The sequence below is a fragment of the Oppia nitens genome, unplaced genomic scaffold (assembly GCF_028296485.1).
Source record: "Oppia nitens isolate AA-2021 unplaced genomic scaffold, nextdenovo-longstitch-racon4-pilon3 scaffold6_pilon_pilon_pilon, whole genome shotgun sequence".
Classification (NCBI taxonomy): domain Eukaryota; kingdom Metazoa; phylum Arthropoda; class Arachnida; order Sarcoptiformes; family Oppiidae; genus Oppia; species Oppia nitens.
In genome coordinates, this window is record NW_026533250.1 from 5,427,501 (window position 1) to 5,451,450 (window position 23,950).

The 23,950-nt window shown below is 20.9% G+C and overlaps 5 protein-coding genes across 5 annotated transcripts in view; all 5 read left to right on the forward strand.

Moving 5' to 3' along the window:
- LOC128962793 (crustapain-like) overlaps positions 1-1,861 on the forward strand; it is a 4,707-nt gene extending 2,846 nt beyond the window's left edge. The window contains exons 9-11 of the mRNA XM_054309194.1: positions 184-344; positions 673-771; positions 1,711-1,861. Coding sequence (XP_054165169.1) covers positions 184-344; positions 673-771; positions 1,711-1,861 — 411 coding nt within the window. The remainder of the gene's footprint in view (positions 1-183; positions 345-672; positions 772-1,710) is intronic.
- A 1,121-nt stretch (positions 1,862-2,982) lies between these two features.
- LOC128962240 (crustapain-like) lies at positions 2,983-7,499 on the forward strand. The gene is made up of 11 exons (XM_054308602.1): positions 2,983-3,220; positions 3,640-3,728; positions 3,889-4,032; positions 4,494-4,569; positions 4,761-4,855; positions 5,365-5,413; positions 5,577-5,696; positions 5,868-5,947; positions 6,310-6,470; positions 6,880-6,978; positions 7,314-7,499. Exons 1-11 carry the CDS (start codon positions 3,004-3,006, stop codon positions 7,462-7,464), a joined length of 1,281 nt encoding a protein of 426 aa, XP_054164577.1. The 5' UTR covers positions 2,983-3,003; the 3' UTR covers positions 7,465-7,499.
- A 444-nt stretch (positions 7,500-7,943) lies between these two features.
- On the forward strand, positions 7,944-12,297 carry LOC128962248 (cathepsin L-like). Its single transcript, XM_054308611.1, has 11 exons — positions 7,944-8,096; positions 8,302-8,393; positions 8,503-8,646; positions 9,051-9,120; positions 9,582-9,670; positions 10,205-10,253; positions 10,360-10,479; positions 10,690-10,769; positions 11,333-11,493; positions 11,688-11,786; positions 12,134-12,297. The coding sequence occupies exons 3-11, from the start codon at positions 8,635-8,637 to the stop codon at positions 12,279-12,281; spliced, it is 828 nt and encodes a 275-aa protein (XP_054164586.1). The 5' UTR covers positions 7,944-8,096; positions 8,302-8,393; positions 8,503-8,634; the 3' UTR covers positions 12,282-12,297.
- Positions 12,298-13,879: 1,582 nt separating this feature from the next.
- Positions 13,880-18,520, forward strand: LOC128962794 (cathepsin L-like). Its single transcript, XM_054309195.1, has 11 exons — positions 13,880-14,072; positions 14,219-14,334; positions 14,418-14,561; positions 15,525-15,594; positions 16,106-16,200; positions 16,647-16,695; positions 16,799-16,918; positions 17,141-17,220; positions 17,587-17,747; positions 17,886-17,984; positions 18,370-18,520. Exons 3-11 carry the CDS (start codon positions 14,550-14,552, stop codon positions 18,518-18,520), a joined length of 837 nt encoding a protein of 278 aa, XP_054165170.1. The 5' UTR covers positions 13,880-14,072; positions 14,219-14,334; positions 14,418-14,549.
- Positions 18,521-19,638: 1,118 nt separating this feature from the next.
- Positions 19,639-23,599, forward strand: LOC128962239 (crustapain-like). Its single transcript, XM_054308601.1, has 11 exons — positions 19,639-19,976; positions 20,106-20,209; positions 20,316-20,459; positions 20,634-20,727; positions 21,145-21,224; positions 21,851-21,899; positions 22,011-22,130; positions 22,277-22,356; positions 22,519-22,679; positions 23,100-23,195; positions 23,370-23,599. The coding sequence occupies exons 1-11, from the start codon at positions 19,724-19,726 to the stop codon at positions 23,518-23,520; spliced, it is 1,332 nt and encodes a 443-aa protein (XP_054164576.1). The 5' UTR covers positions 19,639-19,723; the 3' UTR covers positions 23,521-23,599.
- The last annotated feature ends 351 nt before the right edge of the window (positions 23,600-23,950 follow it).

Consider the following 23,950-nt stretch of genomic DNA (forward strand, 5'->3'; position numbering starts at 1 on the left):
GTATTATTTTAAAATATAAAATACATAATTTAATCTTAAATTATTAATTTTAATTTACTTGAACACCAAAAACAATACAATAACTATTTAATTTTTCTTATTGACTATTTTTTTTGCATTATTTGACAATCAAATAGTTTTATATAAAAAAAAAATTAATTAAATTTAATTTAAAAATTATAGGTCAGCAGCAGCTGTCAGTTAAATAAAGAAAAATTAGTTAATATTGAAGTAAAAGAAAGTCAAAGCATCGATAGTGAGGATGAATTGGTGTCGACTATCTATAATCACGGACCGGTCACTGTCAGCATTCATGCGACCAAAAAAAAATTTTATAATTATAAGTAATTAAACAATTTTTAAATTATAAAATATATTATATTTAAAAAAAATTAGCTAAGGTTTCGTAAAAAATTTAGTTTTTTTCCAAAATTCAAACTTTATATATACAAGTACACATACAGTATATGGTAGATATATAGTATATCATGGTAGGGGGAAGGGTGTTTAAACATGATTTTGAATTTTAGGACTGGTATGAAATTTTTACATTAATTAATATTAATTGATATCACACTTATAAATTAATTTGTTACTTAATAATGTTATTTTAACTAATTTTGATTTTTATATATTATGTATTTTATTTAAAACAAAAAAAAACAAAATAAGAAGCGGCATATTTGAAGATCCTTTATGTAATCCCCAAGGAGTTAATCATTATATGACTGCTGTTGGTTATACAGCCGATTATTTTATACTAAAAAACAGGTAATATACAGACACATACATACATACACATACATACACACACATACACACACATACACACATACACACATACACACATACACACATACACACATACACACATACACACACACACACACATACACACACATACACACACATACACACACATACACACACATACACACACATACACACACATACACACACATACACACACATACACACACATACACACACATACACACACATACACACACATACACACACATACACACACATACACACACATACACACACATACACACACATACACACACATACACACACATACACACACATACACACACATACACACACATACACACACATACACACACATACACACACATACACACACATACACACACATACACACACATACACACACATACACACACATACACACACATACACACACATACACACACATACACACACATACACACACATACACACACATACACACACATACACACACATACACACATACACACACATACACACACATACACACACATACACACACATACACACACATACACACACATACACACACATACACACACATACACACACATACACACACATACACACACATACACACACACACACACACACACACATACACACACATACACACACATACACACACACACATACACACACATACACACACATACACACACATACACACACATACACACACATACACACACATACACACACATACACACACATACACACACATACACACACATACACACACATACACACACATACACACACATACACACACATACACACACATACACACACATACACACACATACACACACATACACATCATATAATTATATGATTTAATAATAATTTGCTAATTGTTTTATTTTTTATTTATTTATTTTTTGGGTACAACAGTTGGGGTCAAGATTGGGGTGAAGACGGCTACATAAGGGTGTCCAGGGCTAAGGTTGCAGAAAATTGCGGTCTTTATTTTCAATCATATTATCCAGTGATGACCAATGCTGTCGAAACTGATAAAATCAAAGATAAACTAAAGAAAATTTAAATAATTAGCTAAATATTAATAAATAAATTTACTGTAATTGTAGTTTATTTTATTATTGAAAAAAAATTATTACTATAGTATAATTAATTTTACATTAAATGTGTATATATATACTGTATATAAATATAGTAGTATAACAAAAAAAATAGTATAACTAGAATATAATTAATAAAAGTTTTAGTGAATGTGTAAATTAATTACAAATAAAATTTTTCTAATTTCTAATTTTACTAATTTAAAAAAATATTAATATAATAATAATAAACTAATACTTGCTTTAAGTTAATTATTTTGAAATATTATTACGAGTTTAAAAAAAATTTGTTTATAAACTATGGAAAGTATTAACTTAAATAATAAAAAATAATATATATGTATAACTTATAAACTCAATTTGTCTTTATCTGTGTAATATTAATCACATAAAAAATAGTATAAAAAGCATTTAAATGACATACAATTTATTAATTCTACTATTTTTTTGTAAATTGATTTAAAAAGTAATATAACTAATAGTCAACATTATTAATAAATATTTTATTATAGTATATATACATATATATATAAGTCTTTAAAGTTAACTTTGATTATTTAGAGAATTTTTTAAAATTTTATTATTTTTTTAAATTAATAGTCACAAATACAACCATATGGTTTTTTTTATTAATAATGTATCAAAATTAAAGTAGGGTCCGATCAAATTTTGCTTCCTAGTTTTATTTTTATTAATTTTTATATAAAAGTTTCCCGGGTGGTGGGGGAAAATTYATAGGAAATTTACAACCTATTGACCACCCCCAAATTCACAACACATTTTATTATTATTATGTTTRARTATACATGTTAAAACGGTATCACTAAGTTTATTAAAAAAAWTTAAAWTATTTTAATATATTTTGTGTGTGTCTAGTGAATAAAATTATTAAAAAATTTTAATTATGGAAATTTGCTCAAACTCTAAAAAATACAAGTAAAGTACGTATCATTAATAAACAAAATGTTTGCTAAAATAAATTGTACAAAAAAATTGAATATCATAAAATAAAACATATGCATTTAGTTAAACAACTAATTTAATAAAAAAATTGTGTTAATTAAAAAAAAAATTAAAAAAATACAATAAAAATATAATAAATTAGAAAATGAAGTTTTCAATTGTTATTGTAAATCAATTACTAATTGAAATATTAATACTACTATTGGTATTGGATTTATCTAATCAGTCGGAACCGATTAAATTATATCCTAATCTAAAACAGCCGCTTAGCCTACCTGAGCGCGAAAAAATAAAATTTGATAATTTTGAAGAAATTAAACTTCATATGAAAACAATTATTGGAAATACTGAAAAGCCTAAAAGTAAATATATAAAAATATTATATATATATTGTATTATTATTATTATTATTATAGAAATTATAATAGTATATAAAATTTATATATATATATAAGGGGCTGAATGAAAAAGTTTACTAGCTTAATTTTTAAATAATAATATTTTATGTTATTTTTTGCTAAATTTACACATAATACATTAATTAGCAATAGTTTATGTATATGTGCATGATCATATTTTTTATTTTAAGTTATTTTTAATAATGTTTAATAATATACATAAATTTTAAAAAGTAAGTTTTTAAACTATATTTAAATTAATAATTATAATTATATAAACAATTTTGTGGGTAACACTAGTTAAATAATTATGAGAATAATTAAATATTTTTATTATTATTATTTAATATTAATTAATTTTAAATTAATTTTTGTTTCACTAGAAAACAAAATTTCTGTTATCGACTTTGACTTAACTAAAATTGATTTGAAAAATGTGACACAAATCGTATCATTTTATAATGATTATACAGTTTGTATTATTATTATTATTATTATTATTTTGTTAAATATTATATACAGTAGTAGTAAATTAATTGTTGTTTAATTGTTAAAATGGAAAATTATTATTAATAACTATTTTTTTTGTTAAATTATTTTATTTATTTATTATTTATTTATTTATTTTAAAGAAACATTTCAACAAAAAATATGAGACCAAACATGAAGTGGAGGAACGAATGAATATATTTAAGGAAACAATTGTATCGATTAATGAACACAATTCCGATGACTGTTCCCATTATACACAGGGTATCAATGAATTATCAGATATGGTTAGTAATTATAAATATTATATATACTATATATATATATATATATATATATATATATAGTATCTCATTTACCCACAAATTAATTAATTAATTAATATACTGTTTGGTTATAAATATTATATAATTATTATTATTGATTTTTTACCCGGAACAAATGTAGATTATAGAGAGTCAGTAGAAACTTTTATTGAAGATTACTTGACCCAAACCCAACCCAACCTCACCCAACCCAACCTCACCCCACCCAACCACTCACTAACCCCCTTAACTAACCTAACTAACTAATAATTAAGTAAATAAATTAACATTTTTATTAAGTATAACTGCATAAAAAAAACTAATATTTTTTTACTGGCTATCTATTTACTGCACATTTTAGTCGATTTTTTTTGTTTATTTGTTTTATTATTTTTTATTTATTGTTACTTTTGTTGAAAAATTTTTTTGATCAAAATGTTAAGACATGGCCAGAAATTGTAAAACAAAAATTGGGTTTAAATAAAGAAAATGTGACCAAAAAAAGCAAACTGCCTACAAGTATGTATACTCTCTCTCTCTCTCTCTCTCTCTCTCTCTCTCTCTCTCTCTCTCTCTCTCTCTCTCTCTCTCTATTTTTCTCAGATATATATATATCTATATCTATTTAATAAGTTACTTTTATATACTATAACTGAGCCCAGGTATATATATATATAGTATTAACTTATTATTGTTGTTATTATTAACAGTAACATTATATTCGGCAACCGAAACACCCGCTAATAAAATACCGGTTGAATGGGATTGGAGAAAGTATGGTATTGTAACACCACCTAAAAAACAGGTTACAAACAAACAAATAATTTTTATATTATCAATTAAATCAATTAAAATACATATATCAACTAATCAGTTATTAGTTTAAATAATAATAATTAATAAAGTTAATTAAGTAGCTATACTATCATACATAGTTATATAAAGTATTTATTATTAAACTAATATACATGTTAAACAATTATATTGATTTAATTTACATATACATATATATATATATATTATAATTATCTTATTTGCAATTTTTTATAATTATGTTTTTAGTTTTTTTGGGGGGTTGATATTTAAGAAAAATATTTTTACCATTTATTACAAATTTAATTAACAAATATTATTATTAATAAAAATTTTATAATAATAAAAATGTTTAACTTTAATATCTCCACAAAAAAACTAAACATAATAATCAAAAAAAAAATATTGTAAATATAATTATCTATAAAATTAAAAAAAACTATAATCTATATAAATATCACATCAACAAAATACCTTGACACTTTTATTTTTATTTATTAGCTAACTTGTGGTTCGTGTTGGAGTTTTTCATCTGTATCTGTATTGGAAAGTAAGTAATAATAATAATAATAACAACAAACAAAAAACAAAAAACTTATTTTTAAAATTATATACATATATATATACAGTTTATATATACATAATAATAATATAATTTTTTTATTTACATATAAACCCCCCTCCCCGCCCCCCCAAAAAAAACCAACAAATAGCTTATCTAATGAAAATACAGATCTCTGAGGGAAAGTTTGATCCGAAAAATCAATTGACATTAAGTGAACAAAATTTGTTGGACTGTTCCGGTAGTTTCGGTACACAGGGTTGCGATGGAGGTCTGTATTATAGTTATTATTATTATTATTATTATTATTATTATTATATATTTTAAAGAAAATTTTTATTAATTAATATTAAATTCACAATAAAAAAAATACTCAACAAAAACTTTATTATTTAAAAATTATTTCAATTAAATTACTAATAAATAATAAATTTATTTATAGGCAGTACTCGAATGGCATTTAATTATCTTAAAGAAAGTAAAGGACTCAATACTGACAAAGAATATCCATATATTAATAAAGTTAGTAATAATTAATTTAAAAAAAAAAAATAAATTTAACAATTTATACCATAAAAAATATTTTAAAGAAAAATAATAATTATAATAATAATAACAATAATTTACTAGCATTTCAATCTAGAGATTTAATATTATTAGTATTATTATTTTAAAATATAAAATACATAATTTAATATTAAATTATTATTTTTAATTTACTTGAACACCAACACAAAAACAAAACAAACTAAACAATAACTATTTAATTTTTCTTATTGACTATTTTTATTTTTCGCATTATTTGACATTACTCAAATTTATATATATATTTTTATATAAAAAAAATTAATTAAATTTAATTTAAATTAAAAAAAAAATTATAGGTCAGCAGCAGCTGTCAGTTAAATAAAGAAAAATTAGTTAATATTGAAGTAAAAGAAAGTCAAAGCATCGATAGTGAGGATGAATTGGTGTCGACTATCTATAATCACGGACCGACTACTGTTAGCTTTCATACAACCAAAAAAAATTTTAAAAATTATAAGTATTTAAACAATTTTTAATTATAATTTTTAAAAAATTTTATATTCAAAAATTTTATTCAGCTAAAAGTTCCAGAAATTTTTTTTTCAAAATTCAAACTATATTATACAGTATACGGTAGATATACAGTATATCAGGGGCGGGGGGAGGGGGTTAAACAAGATTTTTAATTTTAGGATTTTTAAATAATATTTTAGGATTTTATATAACTATTATTATTATTTTTTTTGAAAATAAAACTCAAGGAAAAGTAAAAATTTTTCCATTAATCAATTTAATTTGAATTATTATTTTAATTAATTTCAATATAGTTTATATCACTTATAAATTATTAGTTATTACTTAATAATGCTATTTTAACTAATTTTGTTTTATTTATATTATGTATTTTATTACAAAAACAATATAAGAAACGGCTTATTTGAAGATCCTAAATGTATTGCCAAAAATATTAATCATTATATGACTGCTGTTGGTTATACTGCCGATTATTTTATACTAAAAAACAGGTAATACAAATACACACATATATACACACATACATACACACATACATACACACATACATACACACATACATACACACATACATAATTTTTATTAAAAAGGTGTTTTTGATATTAATATTAGTATATTTAGTATCAAACACACTCACACATACACACAATACACAAACAATTAATAAAAATAATTACTAACAATTGCATAATATGGATAATCCGGTACACATACACTCATATATACACACACATAGATAAACAAACTGAGCATATAATTGTATGATTTAATAATAATTTGCTAATTGTTTTATTTTTTATTTTATTTTTTTTGTTGAGTACAACAGTTGGGGCCAAGAGTGGGGTGAAGACGGCTACATAAGGGTGTCCAGGGCTAAGGTTGCAGAAAATTGCGGTCTTTTTGAACAATCATATTATCCAGTGATGACCAATGCTGTCGAAACTGATAAAATCAAAGACAAACTAAAGAAAAATTAAATAATTAGCTAAATATTAATATTAATAAATAAATTTACTGTAATTGTAGTTTATTTTATTATTGAAAAAAAATTATTACTATAGTATAATTAATTAATGTTTTCAATGATGTACAGTATGTTGATGAAAAAGTTATATGTATTTTGAAATTAATTACCAATTAATAAATCATTAATAATTAATTAGCTTTAATATTTAGTTTAATATTACCTTACTATTCAATATTTAATTTTATTTAATAATTGCTATCAAATCACTCAGACAACACACACATACAGTGAGTGAGTGAGTGAGTGAGTGAGTGAGTGAGTGAGAGAGAGAGAGAGAGAGAGAGAGAGAACATATGGTTTAATTTTATTTGAAAATAACTAAAACTTTAACTTTTAACTAATAAAACAATCAACAACAAAAAAATAAAATGAAGTTTTCGTTTGATTTTGTTAATCAATTATTATTAATAATATTATTAATAATAATAATAATATTGTTATCGGATTTGTCTCATCAATCATCAATAAATGATTCAACAAAATCAACCAAACAAACTTTCCGGGATAAAATATTATTTGATAAATTTCAAAAAATTAATCTTACTCTTAGAGCTAAAATATTTGATAAAAATACTGTAAAAAGTATGTTATATATTGTATTATAATATTAAATTAATTACAATTAATATTAAAATAATATATATATAAATTTTATTATTATTATAATTAGTAAACAATTTTGTTTTACATTAAATTATGATTATAATTAAATTATAAGATATTATTGATTATAATATTTTTCAATATTAATTAATTAATATATATATATATGCTTTTTTAAAAAAAGATATTCAAAATAATACTATCATCGACTATGACTTATCTAAACTTGATGTACAAAATTCAACACAAATTAAAACTTTTTACAATGATTATAAAGTTTGTATTATTATTATTATTAATAATGTTAATTGTTAGAATATTATAGATATTATATATAAAAAAAATTAATATTTTTATTATTTTTTTTAAATATTTTTTTTTAAAGAAATTTTTCAACAAAACATATAAAACCAAAGAGGAAGAGGAAGAAAGGGTCGGTCTATTCAATGAAACAATTGTTGCTATAAATATACACAACGCCGACGACTGTTCCCAATATACGCTGGGTATCAATGATATGTCAGATATGGTTAGTAATTATATTAATTTATAAATTTCTAGAAATAATAAAAAATAATAGAAAAATTTCTAGAATTTTTTTTTTAAGAAATATCTGTCTGGAATTTTTTTTTATTACAAGTAATAGTTAAATAGTAGTAGTAGTTATTGTAATTTAATTAATAATAAAAGTAAAAAAATCAAATCATTTTTTTTTATTATATTAAACTAATAGTATAATTAAATGAGTAATAAATTTTTACAAAACTATAATTTATATATATATATATATATTGGAGCTCATAGTATAATAATATTTAATATGTGTAATTATTATGATTATTACTAATTTTTTTGTTTTTATATTTAATTTATTTACATTTGTTGTCATCAAAATAAAAATTGTTTGAAAATAACTAAAAAAAATAAATAAAGACGTGGGAAGAAATTAATAAACATAGATTTGGTTTTATAACAGATAATCCTAAAGAAAAAATGCTTAAATGTATGTATAAACTACTATACAGTATATATATGTCATAATTTTTTATACTATTATATAATTGATTGTCTATATATATATATATATATATATATTATGCTGAGTTTATAACACTTGATAGTAATTTTTTTTAAAATTTTGTTAAAAAAAATAATAATACTTGTTATCAGTTTTATAAATTTTTAAGATTTTTTTTATATAATAAAAATAAACAAAAATATTAATAGCAACAACTAATACAGTCCAACAATAACAAAATTTTTAGATTTTATATTTTAAGATATTATTATTATTTTTTGTCTTTTTTTTGTTGCATTTTTTTTTATAGATATGGTATATAATGTATAGTATAGTAATGTATATACTATCACTTAATAGTCTAGTATTAGTAAATTATTTTTAATATGTTGTTATTTATTATTTATTTTTGTTATTGTAATTATTTATTATTATTAAAATTTCAGTATCATTTACATCCAATGACAATACATCTAATATACCCATTGAATGGGATTGGAGAAAGTATGGTATAGTAACACCAGTTAGATTTCAGGTATTATAAAATTAATAATTATATTATTAATAAATTATTATTTATACACACAGTATAAACTAAATATATAATTGGCAATAATTATTATTATACCAAACCTACTGTATTATCAACTTTAATAAAAAATTAAATTGTTGTTTTTTATTATTAAATTACAAAATAATATGTGTATGTATTTAAAATAGTTTATTGGGTAATCTATAGTTTAAAATATAATTTATCATTGATATTGATATTTATTAAATTTGTAATATTATCAAACATTTATAGATTGATTATATGGTATGTCTAGTCATCGTTAATAAATGTTACATGATAACTTTTTTTTTTGTTAATAAAATATCTATAATACAAATATTTTACTGTTATATATACAGTATAAATATTTTTAATTAATTGTAACAAAAATACCAAACATTTAATAGTATTAATTATTAGATATATTATATAATATACTATAATAATCCAACAACAACAAAAAAATTATTATTATTATTATTATTATATTATATATCATATAAATGTTTTTTTTAGGATACTTGTGGTTCGTGTTGGAGTTTTGCATCGGCCTCTGTATTGGAAAGTAAATTACCTGAAAATTACTATTCAATTATTTTTGTTTTGTTTTTTTTTAATAATATAATGCTTATTATTATTATTATTATTATTATATTGAATCTAACGATTAGGTCATAGGATGAAGGCTCAGATAGCTGAGGGAAAGTTTGATCCGAAAAAACAATTGGAAATTAGTGAACAAAATCTCATCGACTGTTTCCGTGATTTCGTACCTAATGGTTGTGATGGAGGTCTGTATGAAAATTATTATTATTATATTATTAAAATTATTATTAAGTATTAGTAAAATTATTAGTAATTATTATTAATTATTATTTAAAAATTGAAATGGAAATTAAAAATACTATCATATAAAATGTTTAGAAATTTTGTTTATTTTTATTACATTTTTACATTTAATAAAATTTTATTTAAATAAATTTTATTTATTATTTTTTTAGGCAATACTCTTTGGGCCTTTAAATACGTAGAGAATGTTAAAGGACTCAATAATGTTAAAGATTATCCATATGTTAATAAAGTTAGTAATAATTTTTAGTTTATTTTAAATTGTGTGTATGTGTGTGTATGTGTGTGTATGTGTGTGTGTGTGTATGTGTGTGTATGTGTGTGTATGTGTGTGTATGTGTGTGTATGTGTGTGTATGTGTGTGTATGTGTGTGTATGTGTGTGTATGTGTGTGTATGTGTGTGTATGTGTGTGTATGTGTGTGTATGTGTGTGTATGTGTGTGTATGTGTGTGTATGTGTGTGTATGTGTGTGTATGTGTGTGTATGTGTGTGTATGTGTGTGTATGTGTGTGTATGTGTGTGTATGTGTGTGTATGTGTGTGTATGTGTGTGTATGTGTGTGTGTGTGTGTATGTGTGTGTATGTGTGTGTATGTGTGTGTATGTGTGTGTATGTGTGTGTATGTGTGTGTATGTGTGTGTCATAAATGATATTGTAATTGCTTATAATTGTTGCTTTGTTGCTAATTATGTATTTGTCTAAAATATTGATAGATTGAATAGGGGGTGGGGGTTATGTTATAGTCAATAAAAGTGAATTAATTAATTAATTTCAAATAAATTTCAATAAACAGCAGGAAAATTGTAAATATAATAAAGAAAAGCGAATCGATTTAGACATAAAGGATGTCATACGTACTGAATCGGGCGATGACGAGGAACTGGTGGCCGCTATCTATACACACGGACCGGTAACTGTGGGCATACACGCGACACCAATATTTCACAAATATAAGTATCATAAATATTATTATTATTATTAATGAATAATAAATTGTATGATTCATATAAATGATTATAAAATATATATATATATACTGTATATAATTATTTAAATTGAATGATTTTTTAAAAACTTTTTAAATTTTTTTTTTAATGATTTTACAAATTTAATTTATATGACAACTAATGACAACAACAAAAAATAAGAAACGGTATATATAGTGATGTTGAATGTGATGTCCGTGAACTTAATCATGCATTGGTTGCAGTTGGTTATCATCCAGATTATTTCATTGTAAAAAACAGGTATACACATACACATACACATACACATACACATACACATACACATACACATACACATACACATACACATACACATACACATACACATACACATACACATACACATACACATACACATACACATACACATACACATACACATACACATACACATACACATACACATACACATACACATACACATACACATACACATACACATACACATACACGTCAAATATATACGGTATATTAATATACACTTTATTATAGATTTGAAAACAAATTTAATATTATTTTAAATAATAATAATTAATTGTTAATTAATTTGTATTATTATTATATTTAAATTATTTAATACCGTATAGTTGGGGTAAACAGTGGGGTGAAGATGGCTACATGAGAGTGTCCAGGTCTAAGGTCAACACTTGCGGTATATCTCAACAATGCTATTATCCAGTGCTGACCAATAATGTCAATACTGATAAAATCAAAGACAAACTAATAAAATATTAAATTTTTAATAATTAAATAATATTAGAAAATTAATTTGCTATTTATATAATATAGTGTATATAAATTAGTTTATAACTACAGTAAAACTTAATAATAAAGTTTTGCTTTTATGTTTATATATATATATATATATATATATATATATTTATGTGTATTTTTAAATTAGTTGCAATTAAAATTTTATATATCATTTAGAAAATACGAAAAAATACAAGTAATTTTAAATATTACAATAAAAAAATTATTTATTTATTTTTATTTTTTAAATCACTTACAGCCACAACATATATGAATAAGACTTTATTTGTAGTCAATTAAGATATTTACTTTAAAATATATAAAATATTTAATTTAAAAAAAATTAATTAATTAAGTCTCAAAACACATATATTTGGGGGGGAGGGGTGAAAATAGTTTTGTTATGGTTATCCCGGTTTAAGTATGTAATAAATGTGCTTTTTATCCAGTGATGGCCTAATAACATAATAGACATACTAAATTGAAATTAAATAAACAAAAAACTAAACTAAATTTACAGATATTATTATATATTATATAATATTATAATATAAATTTATATAAACTCTACTAGGCTATTTTTTAGAAAATAACAATTTTTAAGTTTCTATCTGTATTTTTAGATGTACATGTATTTTAATAAATTAATTTATATATATATATATACAGTATATATATTAATTAGAAAATTATCAAATACCTGTTTTTGATGTGTTTACTTTTTTTTAAAAAAATACTATTAAATAACATGTAAATTAACTAATTTTAAAAAATTTAATAAAATAATTGACGTGTTAAAAATATAATAAAAACATAATTAAATCAATTTATTAAATTTATAGTTATTATTATAATTGTTTTAGTTATTAAAATTACAAAAAAATCTATATTTTTATAGATTTAACAAAATAAACTAAATCATATTTAATTTAAAAACTGATAATAATAAAACAAATAAATTTGGTAAATAATAATAATTTGCTAATTAAATTGTATTAATTTATTGTTTGTTTTTTTAATTATATGATTTAACCGTTTGGGAACAATTGGGTCATAATTTTTTTTGTGGTCAGATAGTGGGTCTACATAATTGGTTTAACCCCCCCGGTGTTAACGACTGTCCTATTGCTGAATAAAGCTGCTATATATCCCAGTGCTGGCCAACTATAGATACTAACCGATCAAATAAATAATCTCAAAAAAAATTATATAAATTTATAGTATATAAATATAAACTTAATTAATAACTGTACAGTATATAGTATAATTAATTTATAATTTTTTTTAGTAATATTGTCTACGTGTATGTATTGAAATATATATATATTTTATTTTATTTAAGTAAACACATTTTTTTAAATTAGTAAATAGTATCTAATTAATGTTTATTTTATTAATAAATRAAAAAAAACTAATAAAAAAATGAAGTTTTCACTTATTAGTTCAAATCAATTATTAGTATTTAAATTAATATTAATAATATAATGCTAACTGATTTATCTCATCAGAAACTAAATATTATTAATAATATTATTAATAWTAATAATAATAATAGTTTGCCTAACAATTTGATTGTAAGGTCGCATTTGATTGGCGTCAAAACAAAACAAACTTATTCATCGAAAAACCCAGTTAACTATCAACACTACCAGAACCTGACCCTAAACCTACCCGGCCGTCATAAACTTGAATTTGATAAATTTCAAAATATTAGACTTAAATTAAATAGTGGATCAGTTAATGGTAAACATACTAAAAAAAGTAATTTTATAGGTATATATATATATATATATATATAAATTTTAATTATTATCAATTAATTTACAAATATTATTATTATTATTATTATTAATCACATCAATTATATTAGTAATTTTTCTATATATATATAATTTATTTATTTATTTATTAATATATAGGTTTTTTTACACCAACAAAAAAAGATATTGAAATTAATACTTTTCTCAACTATGACTTAACTAAACTTGATATACAAAATTCAACACAAATTATCAAGTTTTACAATAATTATAAAGTTTGTATTATTAGTATTAGTATTATTATTAATATTTAAATTTAATTATTTTTTATTTGTTTGTTTGTTTGTGTAATTTAAAGACATTGTTCAACAAAACATATAAAACCAAAGAGGAAGAGATAGAAAGGGTCGGTATATTCAAGCAAACAATTGTTGCGATTAATAAACACAACGCCAACGACTGTTATCATTATACACAGGGTATCAATGAAATGTCAGATATGGTTAGTAATTAAAAAAATGTATTTAATGTAATAAAAATCTATGATCTGATACAAACATATATATAWAAAATACTAAATATGTTATAAGGGTTGGCAACAAAAAAATAATTAGAAATTTCTAAAAAGGAGAATATTGTAAAATAATAGAGAAATAACTAAAATAATAGAGAATTTTCTAAAAATAATAGAGAATTTTCTAAAAATAATAGAGAATTTTCTAAAAATAATAGAGAAATTTCTAAAAATAATAGAGAATTTTCTAAAAATAATAGAGAAATTTCTAAAAATAATAGAGAAATTTCTAAAAATAATAGAGAATTTTCTAAAAATAATAGAGAATTTTCTAAAAATAATAGAGAAATTTCTAAAAATAATTGAAATATTTCTAGAAATATTCTAAAATAAATTTTTGTGATCATCATGTAAATTTAGTTCAATAGATATTAGTTATTCTTTAACATTATATTTTAATTTGAAAGTAATAATTAAGTATTATTATTATTAGTTGTAGTATATTAATTAATAATTTTAAGTAAAAATTAATCTATTTTTTAATTATATTAAACTAAAAATATAATTAAATGATTAATAAAATTTTACAAAACTATTTATGTATATAGGGATCCCGTTTGTATGTATATATATATATATATATATATATGTGTGTGTGTGTGTGTGTGTGTGTGTGTGTGTGTGTGTGTGTATTGTCACATTAATGTATTATAAATTGTATTACAATAGCTATTGATTTATGCGATTCAATAGTATAATAATAAAATAAAATTTCTATAGAAATATTGAAATATATTCATATTGAAATTTACTAAAAGTGTCTATTAGAAATTTCTATTTGCCCATCTCTATTTGCTATCATATATTAATTAATTAATATTGATTTTTTTTAAATAAATATTTTATTTAATTTTTATTTTTATGTCATCGAAATAAATAATAAATTAAAAGACATTGGAAGAAATTAAAAAACATAAATTGGGTTTAATTAAAGATAAACCTAAAGAAAAAATGCTTAAATGTATGTATAAACTACTATACAGTAAATATAACATAAATAATATATATATTATATATAAAGTTATATAATGTCAATATAATAATATAATTAAAAATATATAAATGACATTTGATAGTTGGATAAAAAATTTAAGTAATACTTGTTAATTTTTATTTATTTTTTTTAAATTTAAATAAACAAAAAATTATTAATAATTGTAAAACAACATCAACAAAAATTTTACACTTTTATGATTTAATTTAAGTATTTAATTTAATATTAATAATCTCAGCAAACATTAACAAAACATTCATTAAATATCTTTAAATTTTAAGTAATAATTAATAAAAAAAAAGTTTTATTTGCTATTAAAAGTTCATATAGTTTTGTCTGAGTATTGTACAGTATATAAGTTATACTATCATTACTTATTAGTCTATTATTTAGCAAATTGTTTGTTTGTTTGTTTGTTTGTTTGTTATTTATTTATTTATTTATCTATTTAATTGTAATTATATTTTATAAATTTTAGCATCACTTGAATCAAATGACAATACAACTAATACTAATATACCCATTGAATGGGATTGGAGAAAGTATGGTATAGTAACACCAGCCAGACATCAAGTATTTATAACTTAATAATATTTATTATAATATACAGTATATACTGTATATCAATATATATACAAGTATATACAGTATATTGATATAAGTTATAAGCTACTGTATAACTTATAATTTAATTTATTTACATGTTTTATTTATAAATATACCTATATAAATAAATATATATACAGGTATATATATATATATATATATTTAATTATTAATTAAAATACAACAACAACAACTACTACTACTATTATTATTACTACTACTACTACTACTACTACTACTACTACTACTACTACTACTACTACTACTACTACTATCACTACTACTACTACCACTACTACCACTACTACCACTACTACTACTAATAATAATAATAATACTTATGTTTATTAATTGTAACAAAAAATACCAAAAATAGTAATAAATATTATATATAAATGTTTTTTTAATTAAAGGATACCTGTGGTTGTTGTTGGAGTTTTGCATCGATTGCTACACTGGAAAGTAAATTACCTGAAAATAACTATTCAATTATTTTTGTTTTGTTTTCTAATATAAACTATTAATAATAATAATAATTAATTAATTAATTAAATCTAACCATTAGGTCATTTAATGAAGGTTCAGATTTCTGATGGAAAGTTTGATCCGAAAAATCAATTGACATTAAGTGAACAAAATCTGATCGACTGTTCCGCTAGTTTCGGAACCCTTGGTTGTGATGGAGGTCCGTATGAAACCTATTATTATTATTATTATAATACTTTAAATAATTTTGTTATTATCTTTTTTTAAAAAATAATAATTACTATTGAAATAAAAAGTAAATAAAAACTTAAGTAAATAGAAAATGATTAGAAATTTTGTTTTTTAATATTAATTACATTTTTAATCAATACATTTACTAAATCCTATTTAATATATTATTATTATTTATTTATTTATTTAGGCAGTACTCGAATGGCCTTTGAATACGTACAGAAAATTAAAGGACTCAATAATGTTAAAGATTATCCATATATTAATAAAGTTAGTTATATTTTATATTTAGTTACAATTATATAGTGTGTATATGTGTTTGTGTTTGTGTATGTTTCTGTATGTGTATGTGTATGTGTATGTGTATGTGTATGTGTATGTGTATGTGTATGTGTATGTGTATGTGTATGTGTATGTGTATGTGTATGTGTATGTGTATGTGTATKTATGTATGTATGTATGTATGTATGTATGTATGTATGTGAGTGTGTGTATGTGAGTGTGTGTGTGTGTGTATTTGAGTGTGTGTGTATGTAAATGTATATGGGTGGGGATTTATATTATAAACAATAAAAATTAATTAATTAGATTAACTAACTAATAGATTAATTAATTAATTAACTAATTTGCAAACAGCCGGTCGATTGTAAATATAATAAAGAAAAGCGAATCGATTTAGACATTAAGGATATCATACGTATTGATTCGGGCGATGACGAGGAACTGGCGACTGTTATCTATAAACACGGACCGGTATCTGTGGGCATACACGCGACACCAATGTTTTATAAATATAAGTATCATAAATATTATTATTAATTTGTATGACTATATGAATAAATGACTATAATATATATATATATATATATTGTTTTTTAAACTCTAATTTTTATGATTTTATAATTTAATTTATATGAAAACAACGAAAAAATAAGAAACGGTATTTTCAATGATGTTGAATGTAATGCCAGTGATATTAATCATGCAGTGGTTGCAGTTGGTTATGATCCAGACTATTTCATAATAAAAAACAGGTATATATATATACACACATATAATATATACAAATACATATAATACACATACATATAATACACATACATATAATACACATACATATAATACACATACATATAATACACATACATATAATACACATACATATAATACACATACATATAATACACATACATATAATACACATACACATAATATAGTTACAAAATAATAGCCTATAATATCTATAATATAGATTCTATATCATATTTATTATATAATAATCTAAATCATATATATATATATTAATATAATATACAATTTAATATGATTTTAAATAATATTAACAATAATGTTGTTAATTAATTTGTATTATTTTTTGTTTGTTTGTATTATTTGATACCGGTTTGGGGGGCGGAGTAGTTGGGGCACACATTGGGGTGAAGATGGCTATATAAGAGTGTCCAGATCTAAGACTAACAATTGTGGTGTTTCTGAACAATGCTATTATCCATTGCTGGCCAATGATATCACAACTGATAAAATCAAAGACAAACTAATTAAAAAAATCTAATTATTAATAATTAACTAATTAACTAATCTGTTTATATTGTATATTATATAGTTTATAACTACAGTTAAACTTAATAATAATAATAATAATACTGTAGTTTTGCGTTTAAGTTTATATAGATTTATATATGTATTTTATTTAATTAATTACAATTAAAATTTTGATATCAATTAGAAAATACGAAAATTACTTTTATGTTTAATTTGAATATTAAATATCATTATTTTTTTTATATAAAACAAAATCATTTCCAGACACAACATATGGTTAGACTATTTGAATACAAGTAAAATAATTGTAATTAATATATATTATATATACATATTATATTATAAAATAATATAATATATTTATCTATCTATTATATATATAATATTAATAATAATAATTATTTAATAATTATAATAATATTATATATAACCTACCACAGTTTTTTTCTTGTGATTATATAATTTATATAAAATCTACTAGACTACTTTTTTATTAATTTTTTTTATTTTGATATATCCATTAGAAAATTTGCAAAAACCTATTTTTTGTTAGTTTACTTTAAAAATATTTTAAAAATAACATGTAAATTAACTAAAATGTAAATGATAAATTTAATTAATAAAAAAAATATGTACATATATAACTATTTTGTTTGTATATTTTTTTGAAAAAAATTATTTGATTTCACAGTTTTAGGAAACAGTTGGGTCACAATTTTATGCTCAGATAATTGGCTAATTAATTGGTTTAAACAGGTCTAAGGGTATGCTATTATTATTATACCAGTGCTGGACACTGATATATGTCGGGTATGTATTACATAATTAATAACTACAGTATAATTAAATTTTTTTTTGTGTACGTGTATATATTTTTTTAATAATTAAGTAAAATTTTTTTAAATCATTTCAAAAAAACAAGCAAATACTACAAGTTTTTATTTTTGAATATTAAATAACACTTTTATATAAAAAAATTACTTACAAATACAACATATGGTTATTAATTATTTGCAAAATTGACGTAAAAAATATATAACTTTTTTAAAATAAATTAATTTAAATTAATTATTTTGTAGTCCAATTAATTTATTAAAAATTTATTAAACAATATATATATTTTATTTTAAGTAAACACACTTAAAATCAGTAAATCGTGTTAATTAATATATTTTATTTATTATATTTTATAATAAATAAAACTAAAAAGAAAATGAAGTTTTCACTTATTAGTTCAAATCAATTATTAGTATTAGTATTAATAACAATAATACTAATGCTATCGGATTTATCTCATCAGAAACCAAATATTATTAATAATAACAAACCACTTAACAATCACTTCAAAAATCTGGGCCTAAACCTACCCGGCCGTCATAAACTTGAATTTGGAAAATTTGAAAATTATAGACTTAAACCAACTAAGCTTCTTGGTGGTAGAAATACTAAAAAAAATAATTTTATAGGTATTTAAAAATAATTAAAAAAATTACAATTATTATTATTATTATGTCCTATCAATTATATATTAATAATTATTATCTATAATATTTATATATATATATATATATATATTGATATATATGTTTATTTAGCACCAAAAAATGATACTGAAATTAAAGCTTTTCTCAACTATGACTTAACTAAACTTGATGTACAAAATTCATCACAAATTATACCGTTTTACAATAATTATAAAGTTTGTATTATTATTATTATTATTTTGTTAAATATTACAAAAACAAAACTATTTTATAATAATTATTATTAATATTTAATTTTTGTGGTGTTTGTGTAATTTAAAGACATTGTTCAACAAAACATATAAAACCAAAGAGGAAGAGATAGAAAGGGTCGGTATATTCAAGCAAACGATTGTATCGATTAATAAACACAACGCCGACGACTGTTCCCATTATACACAGGGTATCAATGAAATGTCAGATATGGTTTGTCCTATATATTTATATATTAATTAATTAATTTTGATTTAAATATTTTAAAAAATAATATATGTGGATGATATATGTTATAGATTATCTTAATTTTATGTTAAATTACTTTTTTATTTTATTTTTAAATTGTTATCATTATTTTATTTTATTTTAAAAAAAACATCAAAGAAATGGCCAGAAATACAAAAACAAAAATTTGGTTTTAAAAGACCAATTGCAAGAAATAAGACAAAGAAAATAAAATTTGATAAAATGCTTAAATGTATGTATGCTCTCTCTCTTTCTCTCTCTTCTCTCTCTCTCTCTCTCTCTCTCTCTCTCTCTCTCTAATGTAAAACATTTTAGACAAAAATTTTGTAAGTATTATTCCAATCATTCATTCCCTCCCTCCCTGAGCTCAGATTGTATAGATTTTTTTTAAAAAAACGATTACATTGATAACTAAAACTTAAACCAAACTCCCCTCCCATCCCCCCATTATTTTATTGTTGATTAAAAATAACAAATATTACTAATTTTGCCTAAGATTTATATTATACAGTAGTTTATACATTATTTATATATTGTATACTACAGTAGTCACTTATATTATAACTCGGGTGCTATCAAATTGATTGATTGATTAATTAATTAATTAATTTTTACTATAATCATTATATATATATTTTTGTACAATAAGCTTCAAACTATGATGACAATAATATACCACTTGAATGGGATTGGAGAAAGTATGGTATAGTAACACCATCAATAAATCAGGTATCAAAAAATATCTAATTATATTAATTTATAGTCATTATACAGTATATTATATATATATATATATATATATAGAGAGAGAGAGAGAGAGAGAGAGAGAGAGTAAATATATGTATTATTTTAATATTTATTTATGACTCATATTATTTTATTATTTTTTAACTAATTTAATAAATGTAAAATTAATTTAAACTAATAGTACAGTAGATATAAAGATAAAAATATTGTAAAATTTATATAATAATATATATATATATATATATTATTGTAGAAATTTTCACACAAACAAACAAAAAGATTTTTCATATTTAAATTAATTAAATTAAATAAACAATTTATTATAGAATTTAATAGATATTAACTATAAATACATTTATTTCTAACTTTATAATATATTTTATATAAGATTAGATGATTTTTTTAAATATTATATTAGAGTATAAATTATAATAGAAAAATATAGTAACTAATAAAAAATGTATGATTTATTTTATAATAATAATAATAATAATAATAATAATAGATTATAATATATTGACAATAATATTGATAAAGCATAATTTTATCTATATATTGAATTTTCATATATAATTTATTTAATTTTTTTTTTGAAAATAAATTTTTAGGGAAATTGTGGTTCGTGTTGGAGTTTTGCATCGGCATCTGTATTGGAAAGTAAATAATAATAATAATAATAATTTATTTCAATTAAAGCTATAGATTAATTTATTTTAATAATAATAATAATTATTATTATTATTGATAAACCTATCCTATTATTATTAGGTCATCTAATGAAGGTTCAGATTTATGAGGGAAACTTTGATCCAAATAATCAATTGATATTAAGTCAACAAAATCTGATCGACTGTTCCCGTGAATACGGAACGGAAGGTTGCGAAGGAGGTCTGTATTATAGTTATTATTATTATTAATATTATTATTATTATTATTATTATTATTATTATTATTATTATTATTATTATTATTATTATTCTGTATAATAATTAATTAATAAATATTTATATTTTTTAAATATATATATTTATTAGGTAGTAGTAAAGATGCCTTTGAATATGTACAATCAGCTAATCAACTCAATACATACAATACATATCCATATACTGGAATAGTTAGTTATATTTATATATATATATATATATGTTTTTTTGTTGTTGAATATATTATCAATAATAATTACATTTGTAATTTATAAGAAAAATAATTATTATTTTTATTTATATGAATATATTTATATATATATATAATTAATTAATTCAATTGACACATTCAGCCCAACTACTGCCAGTTTAATAATAATATGCGAATCAATGTCGACATTAAAGAAGTCAATCGTATAACTACCGGAGCCGACGATGAATTGGTGTCAGCTATCTATAGACACGGACCGGTCACTGTTAGCTTTGAAGCAAACCTAAATTTTATGAATTATAGGTATTACTAATTAATATTATTTTATTATCACTAATACTATACATTACTGTCAATAATTAACTTTATATAATAAATTACAAATAATTTTTTGTTAACACTATATACAATATTAGAAAGTATATATGAGTAGCAATTTAATTGGTATTATTATTATTATTATTATTATTACTACTACTACTACACTACTACTACTACTACTACTACAACTACTACTACTACTACTACTACTACTACTACTTATTATTATTATTATTATTATTATTATTATTATTATTATTATTATTATTATTATTATTATTATTATTATTATTATTATTATTATTATTATTATACATATATTTAGTACTGTATTAACATAAATTAATTTTTTTTCTTTTAATTATATATTATTTAAAACAACAATAATAACAACAAACTAAGATCCGGTATATATGAAGAACCATTTTGTATCAATAATATCACTCATTATATGGTTGCTGTCGGTTATACGCCCGAGTATTTCATAGTAAAAAACAGGTATATCATTAGTTACTACTATACTATACTATATATATATATATATATATTGATATAGATTTTTAAATGATAGTATAATTAGACACTGATATGATTAGATATCAAATAAATTAGTTATTTATTTATTTTTTAATTATTTGATACCCGTTTGACTGGGTGTGTGTGTGGGGACAGTTGGGGCGAAAATTGGGGTGAAGGTGGCTTTGTAAGATTGTCCCGGTCTAAGATAAACAACTGCGGTATCAGTGAACAAGACTACTATCCAGTGCTGGCCAATGATGTCGGAACCGATCAAATGAGAGACAAACTAAAAGAAATATATTAAATTAAAACCAACTATATATTTGTTTGTACAGTACTAACTAGAAAACACGTATTTTATATATATACAGATATTAGTATTATTATATTTAATATTATAGTTTAACATTAATTTAACATAATTAAAAAAATTGTAAAAAATTCAATAAAACAATAGATGTGTTAAAAATATACAAAAATAACTTTTATATATATAAATAAATCGATTAATTGATTAAATTAACAGTTATTATTATTATTATTATTATTATTATTATTATTATTATTATTATTATTATTATATTTTTTAATAATTAATTAGAATTTTTTTTTAAATCATTTCAAAAAACAAGCAAATACTACAAGTTTTTATTTTTGAATATTAAATAACACTTTTATATAAAAAAATTGCTTACAAATACAACATATGGTTATTAATTATTTGCAAAATTGAC